General features: G+C 42.6%; 1 protein-coding gene across 1 annotated transcript in view; it reads left to right on the top strand.

The window, feature by feature from the left end:
* The window catches only part of Aoah (acyloxyacyl hydrolase), a 255,067-nt gene that overhangs the window by 130,414 nt on the left and 106,206 nt on the right, over window positions 1–18,447 (top strand). The window contains exon 12 of the mRNA XM_008845432.3: window positions 12,807–12,898. Coding sequence (XP_008843654.1) covers window positions 12,807–12,898 — 92 coding nt within the window. The remainder of the gene's footprint in view (window positions 1–12,806; window positions 12,899–18,447) is intronic.

Genomic DNA, 18,447 nt, shown 5'->3' on the forward strand with positions numbered 1-18,447 from the left:
GGCCAAGGATTCCAGAAGCAGAAATTAAGGGCAGCGTCAAGTCAAACATTTAAAGGCTGATAGATAAAAGCTAGATCAGGAAGTAGCATAGAGATCATATCTCATGCTGGTAGCATTTGGGAGAGACATCAAGAATGACTGGATGAAAGGCTGAAGGGATGGCTCAGCAGGTAAAGGCGCTTGCCACCAAGACTGGAGACCTGAGTTCAAACTGCAGGACCCACACAGTGGAGGGAGAGAACTAATTCCCTCAGGTTGTCCTCTGACCTCCTCTTGCAAGCCCCCAAACACACACATTAATTAATTAATTAATTAATTAATTAATTAGTTAATTAATTAAAATGTAATTAATTTTTTTTTAGTGAGTAGATGAGTCAGCCTTTAAAAGGCAAGTTAATAATCAAGTACAGTACAGGCTCAGCTACCATAAAAAGACTCCATAAATTAAATGGTTTAAGATGAAAGTGCATTTCCATTCTTATAAGGCAGTTCAGGGCTAAAGAAAAGTTAGATCATTCTCAACATGCAGCTCCCACCCTTGGATCTATAGTAGCTGCCTCTGGTCCTGTCACCTCCTTGTGACACAAAGTGAAATCACACACAAGCATTCTCTGGCCTCCACCCTTGCCATTGCATAGAGCCTAGTCACATGTCCTCACCAGACTACAAAAAAACTGAGTAACGCCCCTGGCTAAGAAGCCATACCCTGTCATGCCATTGTTGAAGATAGGGAAATAGATGAGGAGGAATAAACTGGGGCTCTAGAAGTGAAAAATACAGTTTCAAGGTGGTTAAAGTCTAGTTGGGAAGATAAACAAACTTGCAACTATAATAATATAAAGCAAACATTACTATGTTGTTTACCTAACACCCGATATTATATTCAACATTATCTCATTTGAGATTTGCTATGGTCTAGATTTTGGTGTCCCCTCTGCAGTTTGTTTTTGGAACCTAATACCCAATGCTGGCTTTATTAGAGATAAAGGGTGCTTTGGGAAGTCTCTAACCCATCAAGACTTGAACCAGGAGTAGTTGGCACATGTAATCCCAGCACGCCAGAGGTTGAGCCAGGAATTCAAGGCCAGCCTCAACTACATAGCAAGGCCTTAGCTTAGAAAACAAAAATGACAGCAACAACAAAAAAATTTGAGGCTCTACCATCATGAAGGGGATTGGTGACCTCACCAGGAGTTGTAGGAAGCTCCCACGCCCTTTCACTGCTGCATTACTATGCCAGCATTACAATGACCTGAACAAAAAGCCTAGCTCTTAAAATTAGTTTTTTTTAAGAATGGACACAAACTCAAAGGACATTCATTCCCTCAACCAGATTATGTCTTGGAACCATCTACCTCCAAAACTGTGCTGCTGGAACTGTCCCTGGAACTCTATTTCTGGAACTGTGTCCTCGAGTCAGGCCCCAACCCATGATTTTATTCAAAATGGTTTCTCCAGTTTCAGTTGGGGAAGTACAAGTTTGGCTTCACCCTTATCTTAACAGACCACTTGGCCTTTTCATGCCCAGTTCTAGACTATCTCATTCACCCAAGGTCAATTGTCCTTCCCAGTCTCCACTGTGTGCAATGGAAATGGGTGCACTTGCTTTCATCACTTTGATATGTGACAAGCATACCCAAATTTATTCATTCATTATCTTTTTGGGTAGAGTACCTGTGCTGGATAGCTTTAGTATCAACTTGACACACCTGGGTTGAGGGAGCCTCAATTGGGGAATTTCCTCTATTGGACTGACCTGTGGATGAGCGATATGGGAGGGCCCAGCCCACTGTGGGTGGTGCCACCCCTGGGCAGGTGTGCCTGTGTTGTATAAGAAAGCAGGCTGAGCAGGGGCCAGGGGAACAAGCCAGTAAGCAGCATTCCTCCAAGGCCTGTGCTCCAGCTCCTGTCTCCAGGTTCCTGCCCTGAGTTTCTACCTTGGGCTCCCAGATGAACTGTGACCTGGGATAAGTAAGCTAAATAAACCCTTTCCTCCCCAAGTTGGTAGTGGTCAGAGTATTTTGTCATAGCAATGGAGAAACAAAATAAGACAGTACCAAATTGAGGTTTCCAGGGAAACGAGATCAGGTGCCCAAGTGTTACAAGACACAAGAGCACATGGTTTTTCTGGGGTTAATTAAAAGTAATTAGTCTAAATTATGTCTATTTATAAAAGTCATTCCCACATTTCACCAAGTAGGACACAGCAACAAGGACTCGTTTGTGAAAAAGAGAGTGAACCCTCAACAGACACGACATGGGCTGCCTTGATCGTGGACTTCTGAGCCTCCCTTCAGAATAATAAGCAATGAATTTCTGTTATTTATAAAGCACCCAGTCTAAGGTGTTTTGTTACTGCAGCTGAATGGACTAAAACAGGACTGAAAGACCCCTGTTATCACATATGTTTTATAAATAAAGCAATTGAGAGTTGAACAAAATCCAGACCATAACAAATGCGCAAGTGAGATAATGCTAAATACAGTATCTGGTAAACACATATCAATATTTGCTTGATATTACTCAGATGGTTTCTTAGATGGCTGACTGGTTCAAGGTAATGCAAATTGAGTCTGTCAGGGGCTAGAGCATAGGTTGAGAACCTTGGACCCAGTGCTACCATCCACCAGTTTTTATAAGTTTTGATTTGCACATAGCTGTGCTCATTCACTTACATACTGTCTAGGGCCACATTTACATTACAACCAGAGTAGTCACAACACAGACCAAATGGTCTTAGAAGCTGTTCTAGTCTGTTTCTCCATTGCTGTGACAAAATACTTTGACCAATATCAACTTGGGGAAGAAAGGGTTTATTTTATCTTACATCTTTTGGGTCACAGTTCATCAGGGAGCCCAAGGTAGGAACTCAGGGCAGAAACCTGGAGGCAGAAGCTGGAGCACAGGCCATGGAGGAACTCTGTTTACTGGCTTGCTCCCTGGCCCCTGCTCAACCTGCTTTCTTATGCAACACAGGCCCACCTGCCCAGGGATGGCACTACCCACAGTGGGCTGGGCCCTCCCACATCACTCAACAATCAAGAAGATGCCCCACAGACATGGCCACAGGCCAGTCCTATGGAGGAAATTCCCCAATTGAGGCTCCCTCAACCCAGGTGTGTCAAGTTGACACTAAAGGTATCCATCACAGAAGCCTAAAATGTTTATTATCTGGTCTTTCCCAGAAAGGTTGAACCAACTTTGCCATACTACAAGTATGTTTGGTACAATTGGCTAAGCACACACAAGGTAGAGTGGTGACATGGAAGAGAATACCTAACAGGGATGTGTGGGCAGTCAAGGGAGGTCTCTGAGAGGAACTCTGAACTGACCAATAGAGACACTGGACCAGAAGGAAGAGCTGATGACAAGGTCTAGTAGTATGAGGGTAGCCAGATAGGCACAAGGGACTGCAAATGGTTGATGGGATAGAGGAGGTACTGGAGGAAGGAGCAATGCCTTATGGAAGATGACATTGAATGAAGACAGCAGCCTACAGACCAGCATTTATCAAACATGGCCAGGCTCATAGTCATTCAGAATACCTAAAAGATTTTGGGCTCTATCATAAGCCTGCCCAACTAGGATCTGTTCTCTGAAGAAGCTCCCACAAGAAGTATGGGCATAGGGGAGACAAGGGGGTGAGTGGCGGGTTCACCAAAACTAAGAATCTATGAAAAATCTTTGTGGAAACCCATTGCATTGTAAGTTAATTTAAAAACATAACTTTAAAAAGAGGAATTTGAATGGAGGTACCCTGCATGGGTGAATAATGCTTCAACAGGAGACATAGGTTAGTAAGTGAAAAATCTCAGTTCTAGTTGTTGGTCAGGGAGGCCCACCAAACAACATAGACCATTGTCATGGCTTTTGGTTGCCTACCATAACTAAATGTTAAGAACCTATCGCTGCAGACACCACACACTTTTGAGTGCAGGACATAGAGAAATCAAGCTAGAACTGACCTGGAAGTTTTCTCCCTGCTGGCTAGTTTTCATACTGCCTAACGGTGCTATGCAGACCACTAGGGGGAAAAGTCATAAGTGGACCCTGCATGCTACCTGCCAGGCAAAAGAGGCCCACTGGTACAATAGTAGTATAACTTTTATGGGAGTCACCAACCACTTTATGATTGGATTTGAAGCCTGTTCCACAGAAGAAAATTCATACTTGATACTGTAAACCTGGTCAAAACCCCATGGCTCAGCACGTCTTAGGTCTTGGGGGGTGTTGGGGAGAACCTGCTACGTGTTGTTTTCCCAAACAGACATGTTGTCAAACTGCCTTCAAATATTTGTGTTTATACCCATATATTAGTGCTGCCCTCAACCTTGGGGGCAGAGAAGCGTCTTTTTCCAGTGCAGCAGTAAATGACCTAAAATGGTCAAAGTTCTAAAAATAAATTTTTGAGTGATCAGCCTAACGGGGTATCTATATCAACCCCCACAAGGCTTAGGGGACATTACGGAAGAGGTGATGGGAAGGATACAAGAGCTGGAGGACAGGGGAAGAGTGCTGTGAAACGCTGTCCTCTGGACATGACATAGCTGTTGTACATGAACTCACTGCAGCTATGCTTACCTGCACAAGGCCTGCACAAGATCGAGTCAATCAATAATCCCAGTGTGGGTGGGGGGCAGGCTCGTGAGGCTCCACCCCTTGCTGTGGAGATATTAACAATTGATTGCTGCTAGAGGAGGGACAGTCATTTTCTTTCAAGGATAGGGCCACAAGTAGGTTTGTGTGCAAGCAGCACTAATTGAACTCCATGAGTTACTTAAAAGAAAGAGGAAAAGACATAAAAGTGGGAGGGGAGGCCGGGTGTCGCAGGCCTTTAATCCCAGAACTCAGGAGGCAGAGGCAGGCGGATCTCTTTGAGTTCAAGGCCAGCCTGGTCTACATAGTGAGTTCCAGGCCAGCTTGGGGCTATAGGGAGACCCTGTCTCAAAAAGACCAAAAAAGGGGGGGAGGGGCGTGTTGGCGGCACCCAGGAAGGGCGAGGGGAGTTTGGAATGGATACGATCAAGATAAATTGTGTATATGTATGAAACTCTCAAAGAATAAATATTTTTTTTTTGTCTTTTTGAGACAGGGTCTCCTTGTAGCCCCAGCTGGCCTGGAACTCACTATATAGACCAGGCTGGCCTTGAACTCACAGAGATCCACCTGCCTCTGCCTTCGCAGTGCTGGGATTAAAGCCATGAGCTACCACACCCAGCTTAGGCTAAATAAAAATTTTTAAAAGAAGTTCCCACAAGATTCTGGCACATATGGCTGAAAAGAGGAGGAGGAACTTGAGAGCAGGGCTCTGGACAGAGGCTAAGGCATGACCAAGGCTCTCAAAGAGCATGCAGCAATGCTCTATGGTGCCTTTTACTATATAAAATAAGGAAAGACAGAAATGAGACTTGCTTATGATCAAGATAGTGGGGAGGGAGAACACAACCTGGGTGGGAATGGTTATCAGGTGGTCCAAGTAAGCTCTCTCCACTCTTACTTCTGTAACTTGACTGGTAACTTGAATTCCATCTGGCATCAAATTCTAGATATTATCTCCTGGGGGATTCTGTAACTCCAGACATGGAAGCCTAGCTGCTTTAGGAATGACCAAACTTTTACAAAATCAAAAGCATCAAAAGAGGCAAATTATGATGAACAACTAAAATAATGGAAGGAATAACTTTGGTTGAGTCCAACTGCACAGTGTTCTCACTTGATATGAAAGTTAGATAAATGCATCCTTCACTCATTAATTGAATAAATCAATCATAGGGCTAGAGCTTAAATAATAATAGAAAAGGGAAAGGGCAGGAACTAAGAGGATTTGACATGGTCAAAAATAAAAATATATATTCAGGCAAAATATTGAAGGACCGAATGTTGCCTGCCATCCTGTCTTCATGATTTCTGATAATACTTTGCTAGAGTTCTTAATTTGATCATATCTTCACTGTCATCGTAAGTCATGGGGTCAGAGTGAAGATGCTCCAGTTGAAGTTTCAAGGGGCATCATAATAGATGCAAAGCAACGTTGCTTCTGGTCTGCTTATCTGTTTTAAGCTGCTAACTCTGAGGGCTGTTTCTTGAGCAGCTGTAGACAGCTCAGTGTTTGAGGGTCTTCTTTGGACAAAGTACAGTGAATTTAGTTTTGGGGTTTTGCATCTGGTGTTATCAGTGTTTGAACTAATTTCCCTCCTCCCTCTTTGCTGGCTCTTTCCAGCTTTCTAGGACTTTTGCCATCTTTTTCTGTTCTAACCAGTAGAACAAAATGTTACCCTGGATAATTCATGAACAATGTCAACTTAATATCCACAATTACGGGCACTGAGAAGTCCCTGATCAACACACAAAAAAAATCTAGTTAGTGTCTGGTGGCGTGCTACTCTCTGTTTCAAAGACAGTTCTTTTTAAGTGTGTCCTTGCATGGTGAAAGGGGAGAAAGGAGATTGAGGCATTCTTTCTTATAATGGCACTAATTTCATTCATGGTAGCATAGCCCTGATGAATTAATCATTTCCCAAAGCCTCCCTTTCTTAACACAATCAGCATTAGGTATGAGTTGAAAGTGTGGATTTTGAGAGGGGCACCTAGCACTCACATGAGATATATGGCTTCAAGATTCTGTCCGCAAGCTCCACATGTGACAGAGGTGTCCCTTCTGTGAACTGCCTTCCCTATTAATGCATTAACATTCAATTTTCATCGAGCATTTGCAGTGTAAACTTTGTCTGGATATCTTTTCTAAGCCTTTCAACCAATGAGTAGGGAACATTGTTATTTCACTTTTATCAGTAATAAAGTTGTAGCCCAGAGGGATAAAGAAATACCTTAACAGATGGAACTGTTCATTGTCTGTGTCCCTTATCCTAGGATCTCCATGAAGTAGGAACTCTGGTGTGACTCTCTCTCTCTCTCTCTCTCTCTCTCTCTCTCTCTCTCTCTCTCTCTCTCTCTCTTCCTCTCGCTCTCTCCTTTTCCTCCTTCTCCTCTTCCTCCTTCCCTCCCTCCCTCCATACATGTATAAGCAGTGAAATATAAGGCTGCAGGAATCTTCCCTCAGTCTCATGAATGTAGGGTTATAAAGTTTATGAAACAAACCACATGTTTAAATCACTTTCTGAAAGTTGTAAACATCAAAATGTTAGTTTATGGGAACTGTGGTGCCTAATCTACCCTGAGATTATGGAGGAAAGAGTCAAATGATAGATTCTCTCCCTATTCTCCAAGAATTTCAGGTGCTAGTTACATTGAAAGGCAGTGTATGCATTGTGCACAGTGCTTCCTAGCCCTGAAAGAGTTCAGAGAGTGACAGACCGTTCCCTACACAGGCAACCAAAGAGTCTTGTTTTCAACAGCTAGCATTCCCAACTTTGCCAATTTTGATTTCGTGGTATTTGTCAGCTTGTAGGAAAAGCATGGGCTAGATATATAGAAGTGGGTGCTAAGGCTGAGGATGGTGAGGATCCTCCCTTCTCCAAAATTTCCCATTTCTAGTTCCACCAAACCAGGTTCAAATCTAGCACAAATACTTACCAGCTCTGAAGGCATGTCACCCAAACTCCCTCTGAGTTTTGCAGAACCTTCATGGGACCTAAACCACATGACCTAAGGACTTTTCTGGCAACAAAAAATATAAAATCCTCCATGAACCATACCAGCAACCAGAGGTACCACAATAAAAAGGGGCCCTTTCCACACCTTTCATTGAGTTAGTAACTGAACATTTGACTTGCTGCTATTTGGTGGAAGTGAATTGTGTGCTCCTTTTCAGAAGATAATATTAAGCATCTGATAAATGGTGATATTTTCCAGAAGGCCTTTTCTTTTCTTTTTGTTTAAGACAGGCTCAGTGTAGCCCAGGCTGTCAATCCTCACGCCTGGGGTCACAGGCATGCACTACCAGGCCTAGCTGGAAAAGTTCTTGAAGAGCTCAGGAAGGGAAGAAGGGAAACAGGGAGGTAAATCCTTGCTTCACAGAGTTCAGTTGTTAACTTAAACAATTTGTGTGAATTTTATGCCATAATGCCTGGCACATAAGTACTATTCAATATTAGTTTCTTTTCCCACTCTGTCTAAAAATGCAAAAGTTGCCTAGGAAACAGTATGTGCACTGATGGGTGCCGTTCGTTTGTAGAGCATGTTCATGTAGCAAAGCCTAAAAAAATGGAACCAGGCCTGGGAAGTTCATTTGAGAATCAAGGAGGGTTTTTTAAATCTGTTTTTATTGAATTTTTGTGTATTTCATACAGAATATCTCAAACAATCTTAATCATCTTTATGCCCCTGTTCCCACCACATCCTCCCATAGCCTCCCGCACTGGGACCCGTATATTCTGTCATCCATGTTAAGACCCACTGTGCTAAGTCAGTGTCCCCAGACGTTCCCCAGTGCTAGTCCATCTGCTGAGTCTAGTCAGCCTATCTAGAGTCCCTTGTTTTAGGAAGATCAGTTCTTCCTCACCCAGCAGTAATCAGTTGCCAGTATTTCTTCAGCTGAGATTGGTGTATGCTGTTCATTTCCCCAATTCTATGCTGGGTTTTTGTCTGCCCAAGTTTGCATGGGACTTGTATATGCTGACACCATTGCCATAGAATCTTACGAGCAGGTTCCCAGGAGCTTGTACTATTCTGTTTCCGTATGGTCGATGCACCAAGGAGGGCTCTTAAAGTTTGATAATTTGATGCTAGTGTAAGAAAAAGACGCTGGGATAATGAAGTGCATGGGGAACCTGAACAGGCAGGAGAAGTGTGGTGGCTCACTGGGACTGAAAAGCTTGTAACAAGAGGAGAAGCTCGTATGCACCACCTGCAGGACCATGAAGGAATCCCAAGCCAGTGGACCCCAGGGATCTGTGGTCCCAGCCTTGAGGCTCTAACCATGTTATTAAAACACCAACTCGAGCTATTTCTTTCTGTTAAAGCAACAATTCCCCTTTGTATTCTTGAGTGTTCCATTCCTGGAAAATAAATAAAAATGACTTATTTAACTGATATTTTTCATGTCTTTTTCCAATAGCAGTTACCTGCAGACTCCTTCAAATGACTTTGTACTGTTTGAAAATAATTGGTTTAGGTCCAACCCAGTTAGGCATATTAGAAAAGGGAATACACTGTGCAAATTGCTCACAACATGGCTGGGTGGAGAGAAGCAATCAGTGAGACAAAAGCCACTGGGGAGCTTCCCTTTGCCTGTATTAGCCTGGTACAACCAGATGGCATGCAATTGGGGGCCTAGTCCTTTTCCTCACTTAAGGGAACCAAGCATCAGCTCGCTAGGGTTGTGGCTTAAATTAGTCACAAACCAAGGGAAATTTGGGTTGAATATGATGAAGATCATTGTGTGTGTATATGAAATTGTCAAAGAATAAATTAAAAAATTTTTTTCTAAAAGAAATAGTCATGAGGGGCTGGTGAGATGGTTCAGTGCTTACGAGCACTTACTGCTCTTCCAGAGGACCCAGATTCAATTCCCAGCACTCACTTGACACCTAACAACTGTTTGCCGTGTAACTACAGTTCCATGGGATCCAACACCCTCTTTTGGCCTCCATGGGCATTGCACATGCATGGTACACTTACATACATGCAAGCAAAACACTCATACAAATAAAATAAAAATCAATAATTTTCTAAACTATTTTTTTAATTTCATAAACTAGCATACATGTGCCAATTATGACATAAAATATAGTTATGACATTACTAAGACTCAGAGGAAATTTGGAAGCAATATAAAAGTTGACCTAACCCTTGTTGAGTTGCTCAGTTTCTTTAAACTTGGAAATTTTTCTTGGTAAATACAGTTTTTCCATGTATGTACATTTAAGATACATTTGAGACAAATTCTGTGAGCATGAATGTTTGAAAGGAATAAGCAGGAGCTGATGAGGAAAACCTTCATTTGCATTTTTCCTGCCATGTTGGAAATGTCTTGGGTATAATGTTGCATGAATGTAGCTTTTAGCATTTAATATGACTTAAACATTCTCCTTCTGCTTGAGTCTATCAAGCATTTGTTATTAATGACTTATTTTTTTTCTGTCTACCAAGTTTACTGAGGAGGAAAAATCTGTCGAAGCTGCCATTTGGGCTTCTCAACTCTTTCCTGTTGTCTAGGGATACACTACACTCCTCTGAAGGCTGGGATAATCCTCTTAGAACGGGATGGTTCAACATAAGCACGACGTTGTGCAGAGTATATGATCTTCAACTGGTCAGTCCATTCCTCCCTGTAGCTTCTGATCTCCCAAAAGTCCTGTTGAATCAGATAATATCCCTACAGCCATCAGAATTACCAAAACTGAGGTACTGCTAAAACTGTATCTTCCCTGATATGTTTACCTAAACACTGTAAGTGAAGTCTAAAACATTCAATCAGGAAAACACAGCTCTGAATTATTCTGAAGTTAGTCAAATCACCAGAATAAATTTATGCATGTGGTCTGCCCAGGCCTTCCAGGACTATAGCCGTGGAATGCAAACTCACCCAGGTGCCAGCTGCAGTTCAGCACCAGCTACTGTCCACTGCGGCTTAAATGCTGAGGACGCCAAAGCAAACTGGGGCATTTGGTGCTAGCAAGGATTTCAAGAACTGCCCAGATAATTGAGACCTAGACAGAGTTCTCCAGAGAAAATGAGCTGAGGGAATTCTTGGGGGTGTGGAGACCCCAGTTCCAAAGGCATTATTAACTGCCATTTCCCCTCAGCATGTACTCACCAGACAAAACAGAGGCTGCATGGAGTCTGGAACCCATGTCCAAAAGTGTTATATTCAAATCACAGAGTCTTTCTGTGCTTATAAAGTTTGACATAGAAAACATACCTCCTGATTCCTGAAGCAAAGCCTTTTTCCTGCCTTGCTGGCACTCTTCAGAATTCCCAGTCTCCACTATTATGTTCAAGACAAAGTATTAGACAGGCCTCCCTGGGCCAGCAGAGATCTTGCCTCACTCTTTCCCATAAAAGGAAAAGTAGCCACATCAGAACCAGTTTCCAAGTTTGAGTCACTTCTTCACAAAGAAAAAGATGAGCGAGTGGAAGCAGAGGGTGCATGCCTTCTCTTAACATGTTTTACAAGTGACTGTCTCAACTCAGCTCATAAATTCTGCCTACATCTCACAAGCTACTTGCTTACCCACATCTCTGCTTAATACAGCTTATGAATTTTATCCATTTATTTGTTTTTCTTGTCTTCTCTAGCAGAGCTGAATATTTTCAAATCCTACAGCAAACATACACTGTAAGCAGAAAGACACAGGGGGAATACATAACAGTCAGAGGAAGGTTTTGTGCCATAGTGGCAGGAGAAATAGAAACCAAAACTGAGAGTAGCTGAGTCACAGTAATACAGGAGTTTGGAGCAGAACGTGTGGGTGCAAACCAACAAGGGATGACAAAGTTCCAGTTGTGAATGTCATGGTCCTCCGAAATCTTTGGGAAGCCTCTCTTCAAAGAGTTCCTTTCTATTCCTTTGAAAGAGATAACTCATAGTCAGTGCATATATATCCTAGGAAGCCATCTTTCCTGACCATGCCCTCCGACTTCCAGACATCTCTCTCCCATGCTGGAAACCACCTCGGAGCAGGAATCAGACTGGGAAAAGCAACATGGGATTATGGCTGTGCTTGAGCGGCTGTTATCACACAGTTAATCTTGAAAACAAAGTAGAGGGGTTTCAAGCACACCTACGTCAATAAGCTTTTTCTAGAAACTAGACCCCAGGAGGGATTTATACCAGGGGCCATTTAAGAGGAACAATAGGCAGACATGGCCGGCTGAACACAGTTTTCTCCTATGACTTCACACCAGCCATGGAAATGTTCTAATGAACCTTATTTGTGCCAATACTCCAGGTCAAGAGCTGTGAACACTGCAGTAACTGCAAGGGGGCATAGCCTGTTTTCTGTTGCAGATAACACTATACCAAAGACTAGGAAGCTTTAAAATAAAGAGGTTTGTTTTAGCTTCTGATTCTAGAGATTCAAGGGGAAAGGGCTGCATGTGGAATGGTTCTCTTGCTAGTAGTTCTGAGGTGGTATAGGACATCACATGGTGAGTGTGTGTGTGTGTATGTGTGTGTGTGTGTGTCCCTCTCCTAATAAAGCTTCAAGAATTCAATCATGGAACCCCACCCTGGTGATCTTATCTAGCCCTTATCACTTCCTAAGGGCTCCACTTCTAAACACCATAATCCAATTAGGTTTCCTTCCCTGAATAACTCATAGTGGGAATTAAATTCCAATATGAGATTTGGAAGATACAAACCATGTTCACACCACAGAAGGTCTGCAAACCTCATAAAATTAGAGGCCATATTGAGGACAGGTGCATTTTTATGGTTATACACTTCAGAAGTGCCTCAGACCTGCAAGAAGGTCAGGGTACCACCTCACTAAGGGCATTCTTGCCTGACCTCGAGTATTGTTTTTCAGGGCAATGACTTTTCAGGCAATCGACTTTCTGATTATCTAGAGTGAAAGATGGAGGAATCTCATAAAATTTAGGAATGGAAGTTTACCTGTCCATTGAAGCATCCTTTATGATGGAACATAAGAGATTTTACATGTTCCTCCTGCTTCAGTAATTAGAAGGCAGTGATTATGAATTCTCTGATAAAGGCTAAAGATGAGCCATATGCTTTAAATGCCAAAGGCTCTAAGGCTCCGAGAGAGAGAGAGAGAGAGAGAGAGAGAGAGAGAGACTGAGACAGAGAGACAGAGAATAGGCTTGGGCCATGGATACTCTTACTACCAGTACAAAACAACTATCCATTTAATAATTGCTACTTTATTATTTCTTTTCTTCAGAATTCCTTCTTCAACTTGCCGACAGCTCTCACTGATGAGCTCAACTGGCCCCAACTCTCTGGTGTTACTGGATTTCTGGAGTCTACTAGTGGGTATGTTTGTACACTCGCTTGCTTCAGTGTATCTGTGTAAGGAAAGAAAACAGGAAATGGAGCTTGCCCTCCAGATGGTGAACCATTATGAGTTGCTTCTAGGCCATGCATGACATAGAGCAAAACATGCCACTGATGCAGTCCTGCCACTGCAGAAGGGCATGGTATGCAGCAGTGAAAAGGGTGTGTTCCCATGGGCACGGTTTACATCTGATGGAGAATACTGAAACACATCACTGAATTTTTGTGATTCCAGGGACAGGGAATTTTACTTGATCTTTACCCCCAGAAACTAATATTATAAAAATTATGGCTAAAATTGATTGTCAATCATGAGGTCCTGTAATCATCCTGGCTTTATTTAGTCTTTGGATTTATAAAGACGGGCCACACCAAGTAAGTCAAGTTACTGATGGGTGTTGACTCAGGGCCTGAAGTGTGCTTCCCAGAACTTACACCCAACAAGGACAACTGAGATGATAGGTTTGCTAACATTTCTGGGTGGTAGAAAGCCAGACAGACAGCATCTCTCTCAACATCCCTAAATATTTATAGATGTCAATAAACATAAGGAATATGGCAAATGAAAGACTTCTTTGTGTAAACAGAAGAGAGGGCAGAGCTATGGCAGGATATAGACAGCTCTCTCAGGACCAGGCAACAACAGCAGAAAGTGCCAGAAATCAAGCCATGGAGTCAATAGGGATGGAAAATTTGTACAGGCCTGATTTACCCAAAGCTGTAAACAATAGAAACATGCAAGAGACTCCCATGTATAATTTTAGTGAGTAATTTTTTGTTTGACAAAGGATATTGCATGTGATGAATAATTTATTTATTATCTTTACTCATTTGCTTTACAAATACTTAAATATTCATCACCAATCAGACACAGATGCTATAGGAGTTCTCAGGGTGAATAAGATGTGTCCTTTCCTCCAGTCAATTACAACCAATCAAGTCAACTGAGACAAAGCAGTAATGACAACAATAAGTAGATGTGCCAACAGTGGGAGCAATTTGGGGAGCAAAGGCCTCCAACCCACAACTCCCAATATGTGTGTGCTGCTCTAATTCCGTGTTCAGGAATGTGGCTCCATTGTCACCTGGGGTACATGGCAGTGGAAAAGTAAAATGATAAACAACCCTCCAGTTATCTGTGTATGAAAATACCTGGAAGTTTCTCACTGTGAAGGTTTGTGTTAACAACAAAGAATTGATCATGAATGTTTTGTGTTCTTCAAATGGAAGCTTAAGTTTACAGGGGAACCCTACAAATCTCAGCCATCTTTTGACCTCATAAAGTTGCCTGATGTTTAGCATGGAGTAGCTTAAGTCTTTCCTCCAGCCACTCAGAATGCAAAATGAATCCACGCACCATGCCCAGCAAAACTGGTGAAAACCTGTTTCCTTATCTCTTTCCACATACAACTTAAACACACCAGTAGTTGTGATACACTTCCTAAATCTAATTTTCCCACCAACTACCCAAACTCGGTCCCTGCCTCCAAGCTGACTCTGTTCAGAGGTCTTTAGTTTGGTTGAAAGTCAGTGGGATGAGCTAGCTTCTCTCCTTCCTTCCTTGCTATGTCCTGATCTAGGACGGGCTCCCATCAGTAAAATTCCTCTAGCTCTCCAGCCTTGCAGCAGTTTCTAGCCTCCACCCCCAGCAGAACCAGTGGATAGCCAGATCTTTAGAAGTGCAGCAGTAGGAGGTAGGGTGGGGAAGGGAGTCTCCACACAAACAGCTTATAAGGGCTATGAATGGTACACAGAGAACTGCTCTCTCAAACCACATTCTGCTGCTGTAACAGAATACCACAGACTATAATTAATCTTTAAAATATGAAACTTATTTCTCATCATTTAGGAAACTAGGAAGTCCCAGATCAAGGTACAGTGGTAGGTGAAGGTCTTCTCGCTGCATCCTCTCATGGCAAGGGAATCAGGTGACCAAAGCTAGGCAGCCTGTTAGCTCTGGTCTCTTCCTCTTCATATAAGATCCTTCTAATCCCACCAAAGGGTTGCTACCCTTGTGATCTCATCTAACTGTAGTTACCTCCCTAAAGCCTCACTTCCAAGTACCTTTAACAAAGAAATTTGGAAATTAAGTTTTCTAGGCATAAACTTGCAGAGGACATGTTCAAACCATAGCAACACCTCACACTGTAAGTGGCCATCTGGGTGTGGCTTATGCGAAATGATTTCTTTTATGAACCAATCTGTTAACATAGCACCTTGCGCTCTGTATTACTATTCATAAAAGCCTCAGTCTGCTTGTGCAACTTGCTCAGTGTTGACTCCAAGTACTGCCTCAGCTGTCATACTTCTAAGGAGGTGGGAGGTATATACCACAGCTGGTCGCTCTCTTTACTTAAAACTTTTCTCTCCATGCATGATGGGACCTCCGGCTCTTTCTACCAGCTGTTTCTCTGTACTACACCTGTGTTCTCTGTCACTCATCTGGAATGAAGAAGACTACCTAACTACTTTTCTTAAAAATATATATTATTGATTTTTGTGTATTTCATACATCTTAATCATATTGAAACACCCCCTTCCTATCTGTACCTTCCCATAGCCCACCCACAGAATTCCATGCATTTTGTCATATATGTTAAGGCCTACCCAGTGATGTGAACACAGATGTCTCTCCATGTGAGTTCATCCACTGGAGCCTGTTCAATCTATCTAGCATCACTCCCTGAAAGATCAACTCACTCACCCAGAGTGGCCTCACCAAAGTTGTGGGCCTTCTGTCCATTTCCCCAGTTCTCTGCTAGGTTTTGTCTGAGTTTGCGTGGGTCTGGTGTAGGCTGTCACCATTGCTGTAAGTTCACATGAGCAAGGTCCCAGGAGCCTGTAAGATTCTGTTTCTTTATGGTTATGTACCTCCTCCACTGGCTCTTATACTCTTTCTGCCCTCATTTCCACAATGGATCCTGTGCCCTGGGTGGAGGAAGCCCTGTCCAGGGACCCACATTCTGTAGACTCTTATTCTCTACATTTTGGCCTTTATATTCAAAAGGAAATCCTCTGTTCAGACTCAGTTGCAATGGATTCCTCCATTAAGGAGAAACACTGGCAGCTGACACTCTCTATGTATCACCATTCAACATGCCCCTCACAACTGCCGTGTCCTGTAAGCGCATCTCAATTAATTACACCATCTTTTAAACCATCTCAATTAATGTCCTGTAAGCTATAGCCACATATAATCTATGCTAGGCCACTCTCTATTTAAAGAATAAAAATTGAAAGTATATAAAATATCAATGACAGATTAGCATATGACAGAGGTTCTTTTCCAGTAAAATGAGGAAAATAAAAGTATGGAGCTGGCTCATTTGCTTAGCATGTGTGAGTCCCTGAGTCTGATTCCTAGCACCATAAAAATCCTAAAAAGCAAAAGAAATATTGATGTGTGGGAGATGCGCACAGCTTCTACAGTCATTTAGAGCACATTTCCCTTGAGTTCAGATGCTTTTCAATGTAGGATCAAGCTGATGGAGCTCTCTGCTCAGCTACATCTCTAGAAAGCACTTCCTGGCATCTGCAATCAGCTTCAGCCTCGTGGCTTGAGTATGAACCATGTTTCTGGAAACACACCCCATGAAAGCACAAGTACATAGTTCACAAGATAAGCTGCATCTTGTCCTTCTGCTCTTGTCACAGGACTCACCCTCTCAGAATGTAGCATCTTCTTCAGGAGGTGAAGAAAACTAGAATCCAGGTTAGAGAGATGGCTCAGCAGTTAAGAGCACTGACTGCTCTCGCATAGGACCCAGATTCAGTTCCCAGCACCCATATGGTAGCTAACAACCATCTGTAACTCCAGTTCCGGGGGCATCTGACACCCTCTTCTGAAATATTTTTTATTATTTTTATTTTGTGAGTATGAGGGTAGTGCCTGCATGTGTGTGAGTGCACCCGTGTTGTGAAAAGCTGCGGAGGTCAGAAGAGGGCGTCAGATTCCCCTGGAACTGGTGTTAAGGACAGTTCATAGCCACGATGTGGGTGCTGGGAATTGAACCCAGGTCCTCTGCGAGAGCCATCAGTGCTCTTAATCACTGAGCCATCTCTCCAGCCCCAAGAAAAATATTTTTTAAAAAGATAAATTACAGATATATCCCAAAAGGAAACATGATCCCCCAATTTTATGCATTTTTAGTTTCTTTGAGTTAATATTAAGTAAATCTGTTCTCTTGACTCTTGAACTTCAGAAATTCAGTAAGCAAAATATCTTAGAACAACATAATTTGTTTCTCTCCAGTGTGATTCAGGAATGAATTGAGAAAACAGAAAAAACAATGGTTATGGGGTGGGCAGATTGACAACGGAAAGAATTAGAAGTGAAAATGAGAAGGAATTCTAAAAGACTTTATTAAAAAGTATCCTTGTTCTGCTGGGCGTGGTGGCACGCACCTTTAATCTCAGCACTTGGGAGGCAGAGGCAGGCAGATCTCTGTGAGATCAAGGCCAGCCTCATCTACATAGCCAGTGCCAGGCCGGCTGGGTCTACAGGTAGACCCTGTCTCAAAAAGACCAGTTAATTAATTAATTAATTAATCAATCAATCAATTAATTAAAATGTATCCTTGTTCAGATCATTCTCAAATGCAATTCATACAACAGGAAAAAAAAACAAAAAACAAAAAACTACCTTTAGGATGAGAAACAGCAACAAAACATTTGTGCTCCAGGAGGGTGGGGCCTATCATTTGAAAGCAATATCTGAAATTCCAGACTGTGCCCCCCCAGTGGAGCTGAAGGAAGCCTGTATTTATAGTTACAGGATGCTCATTCTGCATGGCCCACCCAAGGTGGGATAGCTGGGCCACATGATCTCTGAAGTTCTCTCCATCATCCAAGGTTCTAGGGAGACATGACCCTGCTTTATGTCACTTAGCAGCTTTGGAGGCAGTTCTTGGAAAGACGCTCCCATTCTCCTCACCAAACATGCCTTCATTCACCCATTAACCAGTCTGTGGTTTGAGACAAGACATGAATAATTTTATGAATTGGAATCTGAAACATTGCCAGAACCATGTTTGGCCAAGGCAGGCTTAGTGAGCAGTCAAGAACAGGCTCAAACAGTAAGCTCTGCGTTGTGTGATATTGGTTGGCTGGCTAGCCATTCAGTAAAAATATCCTTCCATCAGGATTACTATCATGGTTATTACCATTATGTGTTCTTTATGTGTATGCTTCCTCCACAGCAAATCCCAGGCAGAAAGGTAAACTCAAATCCTTAACAAAAGTAACCACCTGATACCGTTTCACTGTTTATTGAATGACAATCAGCAAATGCTTTCTACTAGTAGCTTATTTTGTGAGTTATAAGCATTCATTTCTTTTTTATATAAACCACTGAGTCCAAGTAATTATGCCCATATGATGCCCATGAGTGTGGGGTCATCCACTGGGGCAAGGCAGCTTACCAGTGGCCATACCCCAAAGGAAAAGTGACCTTTCCTCCCATAACAGCCATCAACTGCCTGTAGCTCTTCAGCTGAGGGTGGGGCCTCCGGAGTCCCTCCGCATCCATG

The sequence above is a fragment of the Nannospalax galili genome, unplaced genomic scaffold, assembly GCF_000622305.1.
Source record: "Nannospalax galili isolate Female #2095 unplaced genomic scaffold, S.galili_v1.0 scaffold962, whole genome shotgun sequence".
Taxonomy (NCBI): Eukaryota; Metazoa; Chordata; class Mammalia; order Rodentia; family Spalacidae; genus Nannospalax; species Nannospalax galili.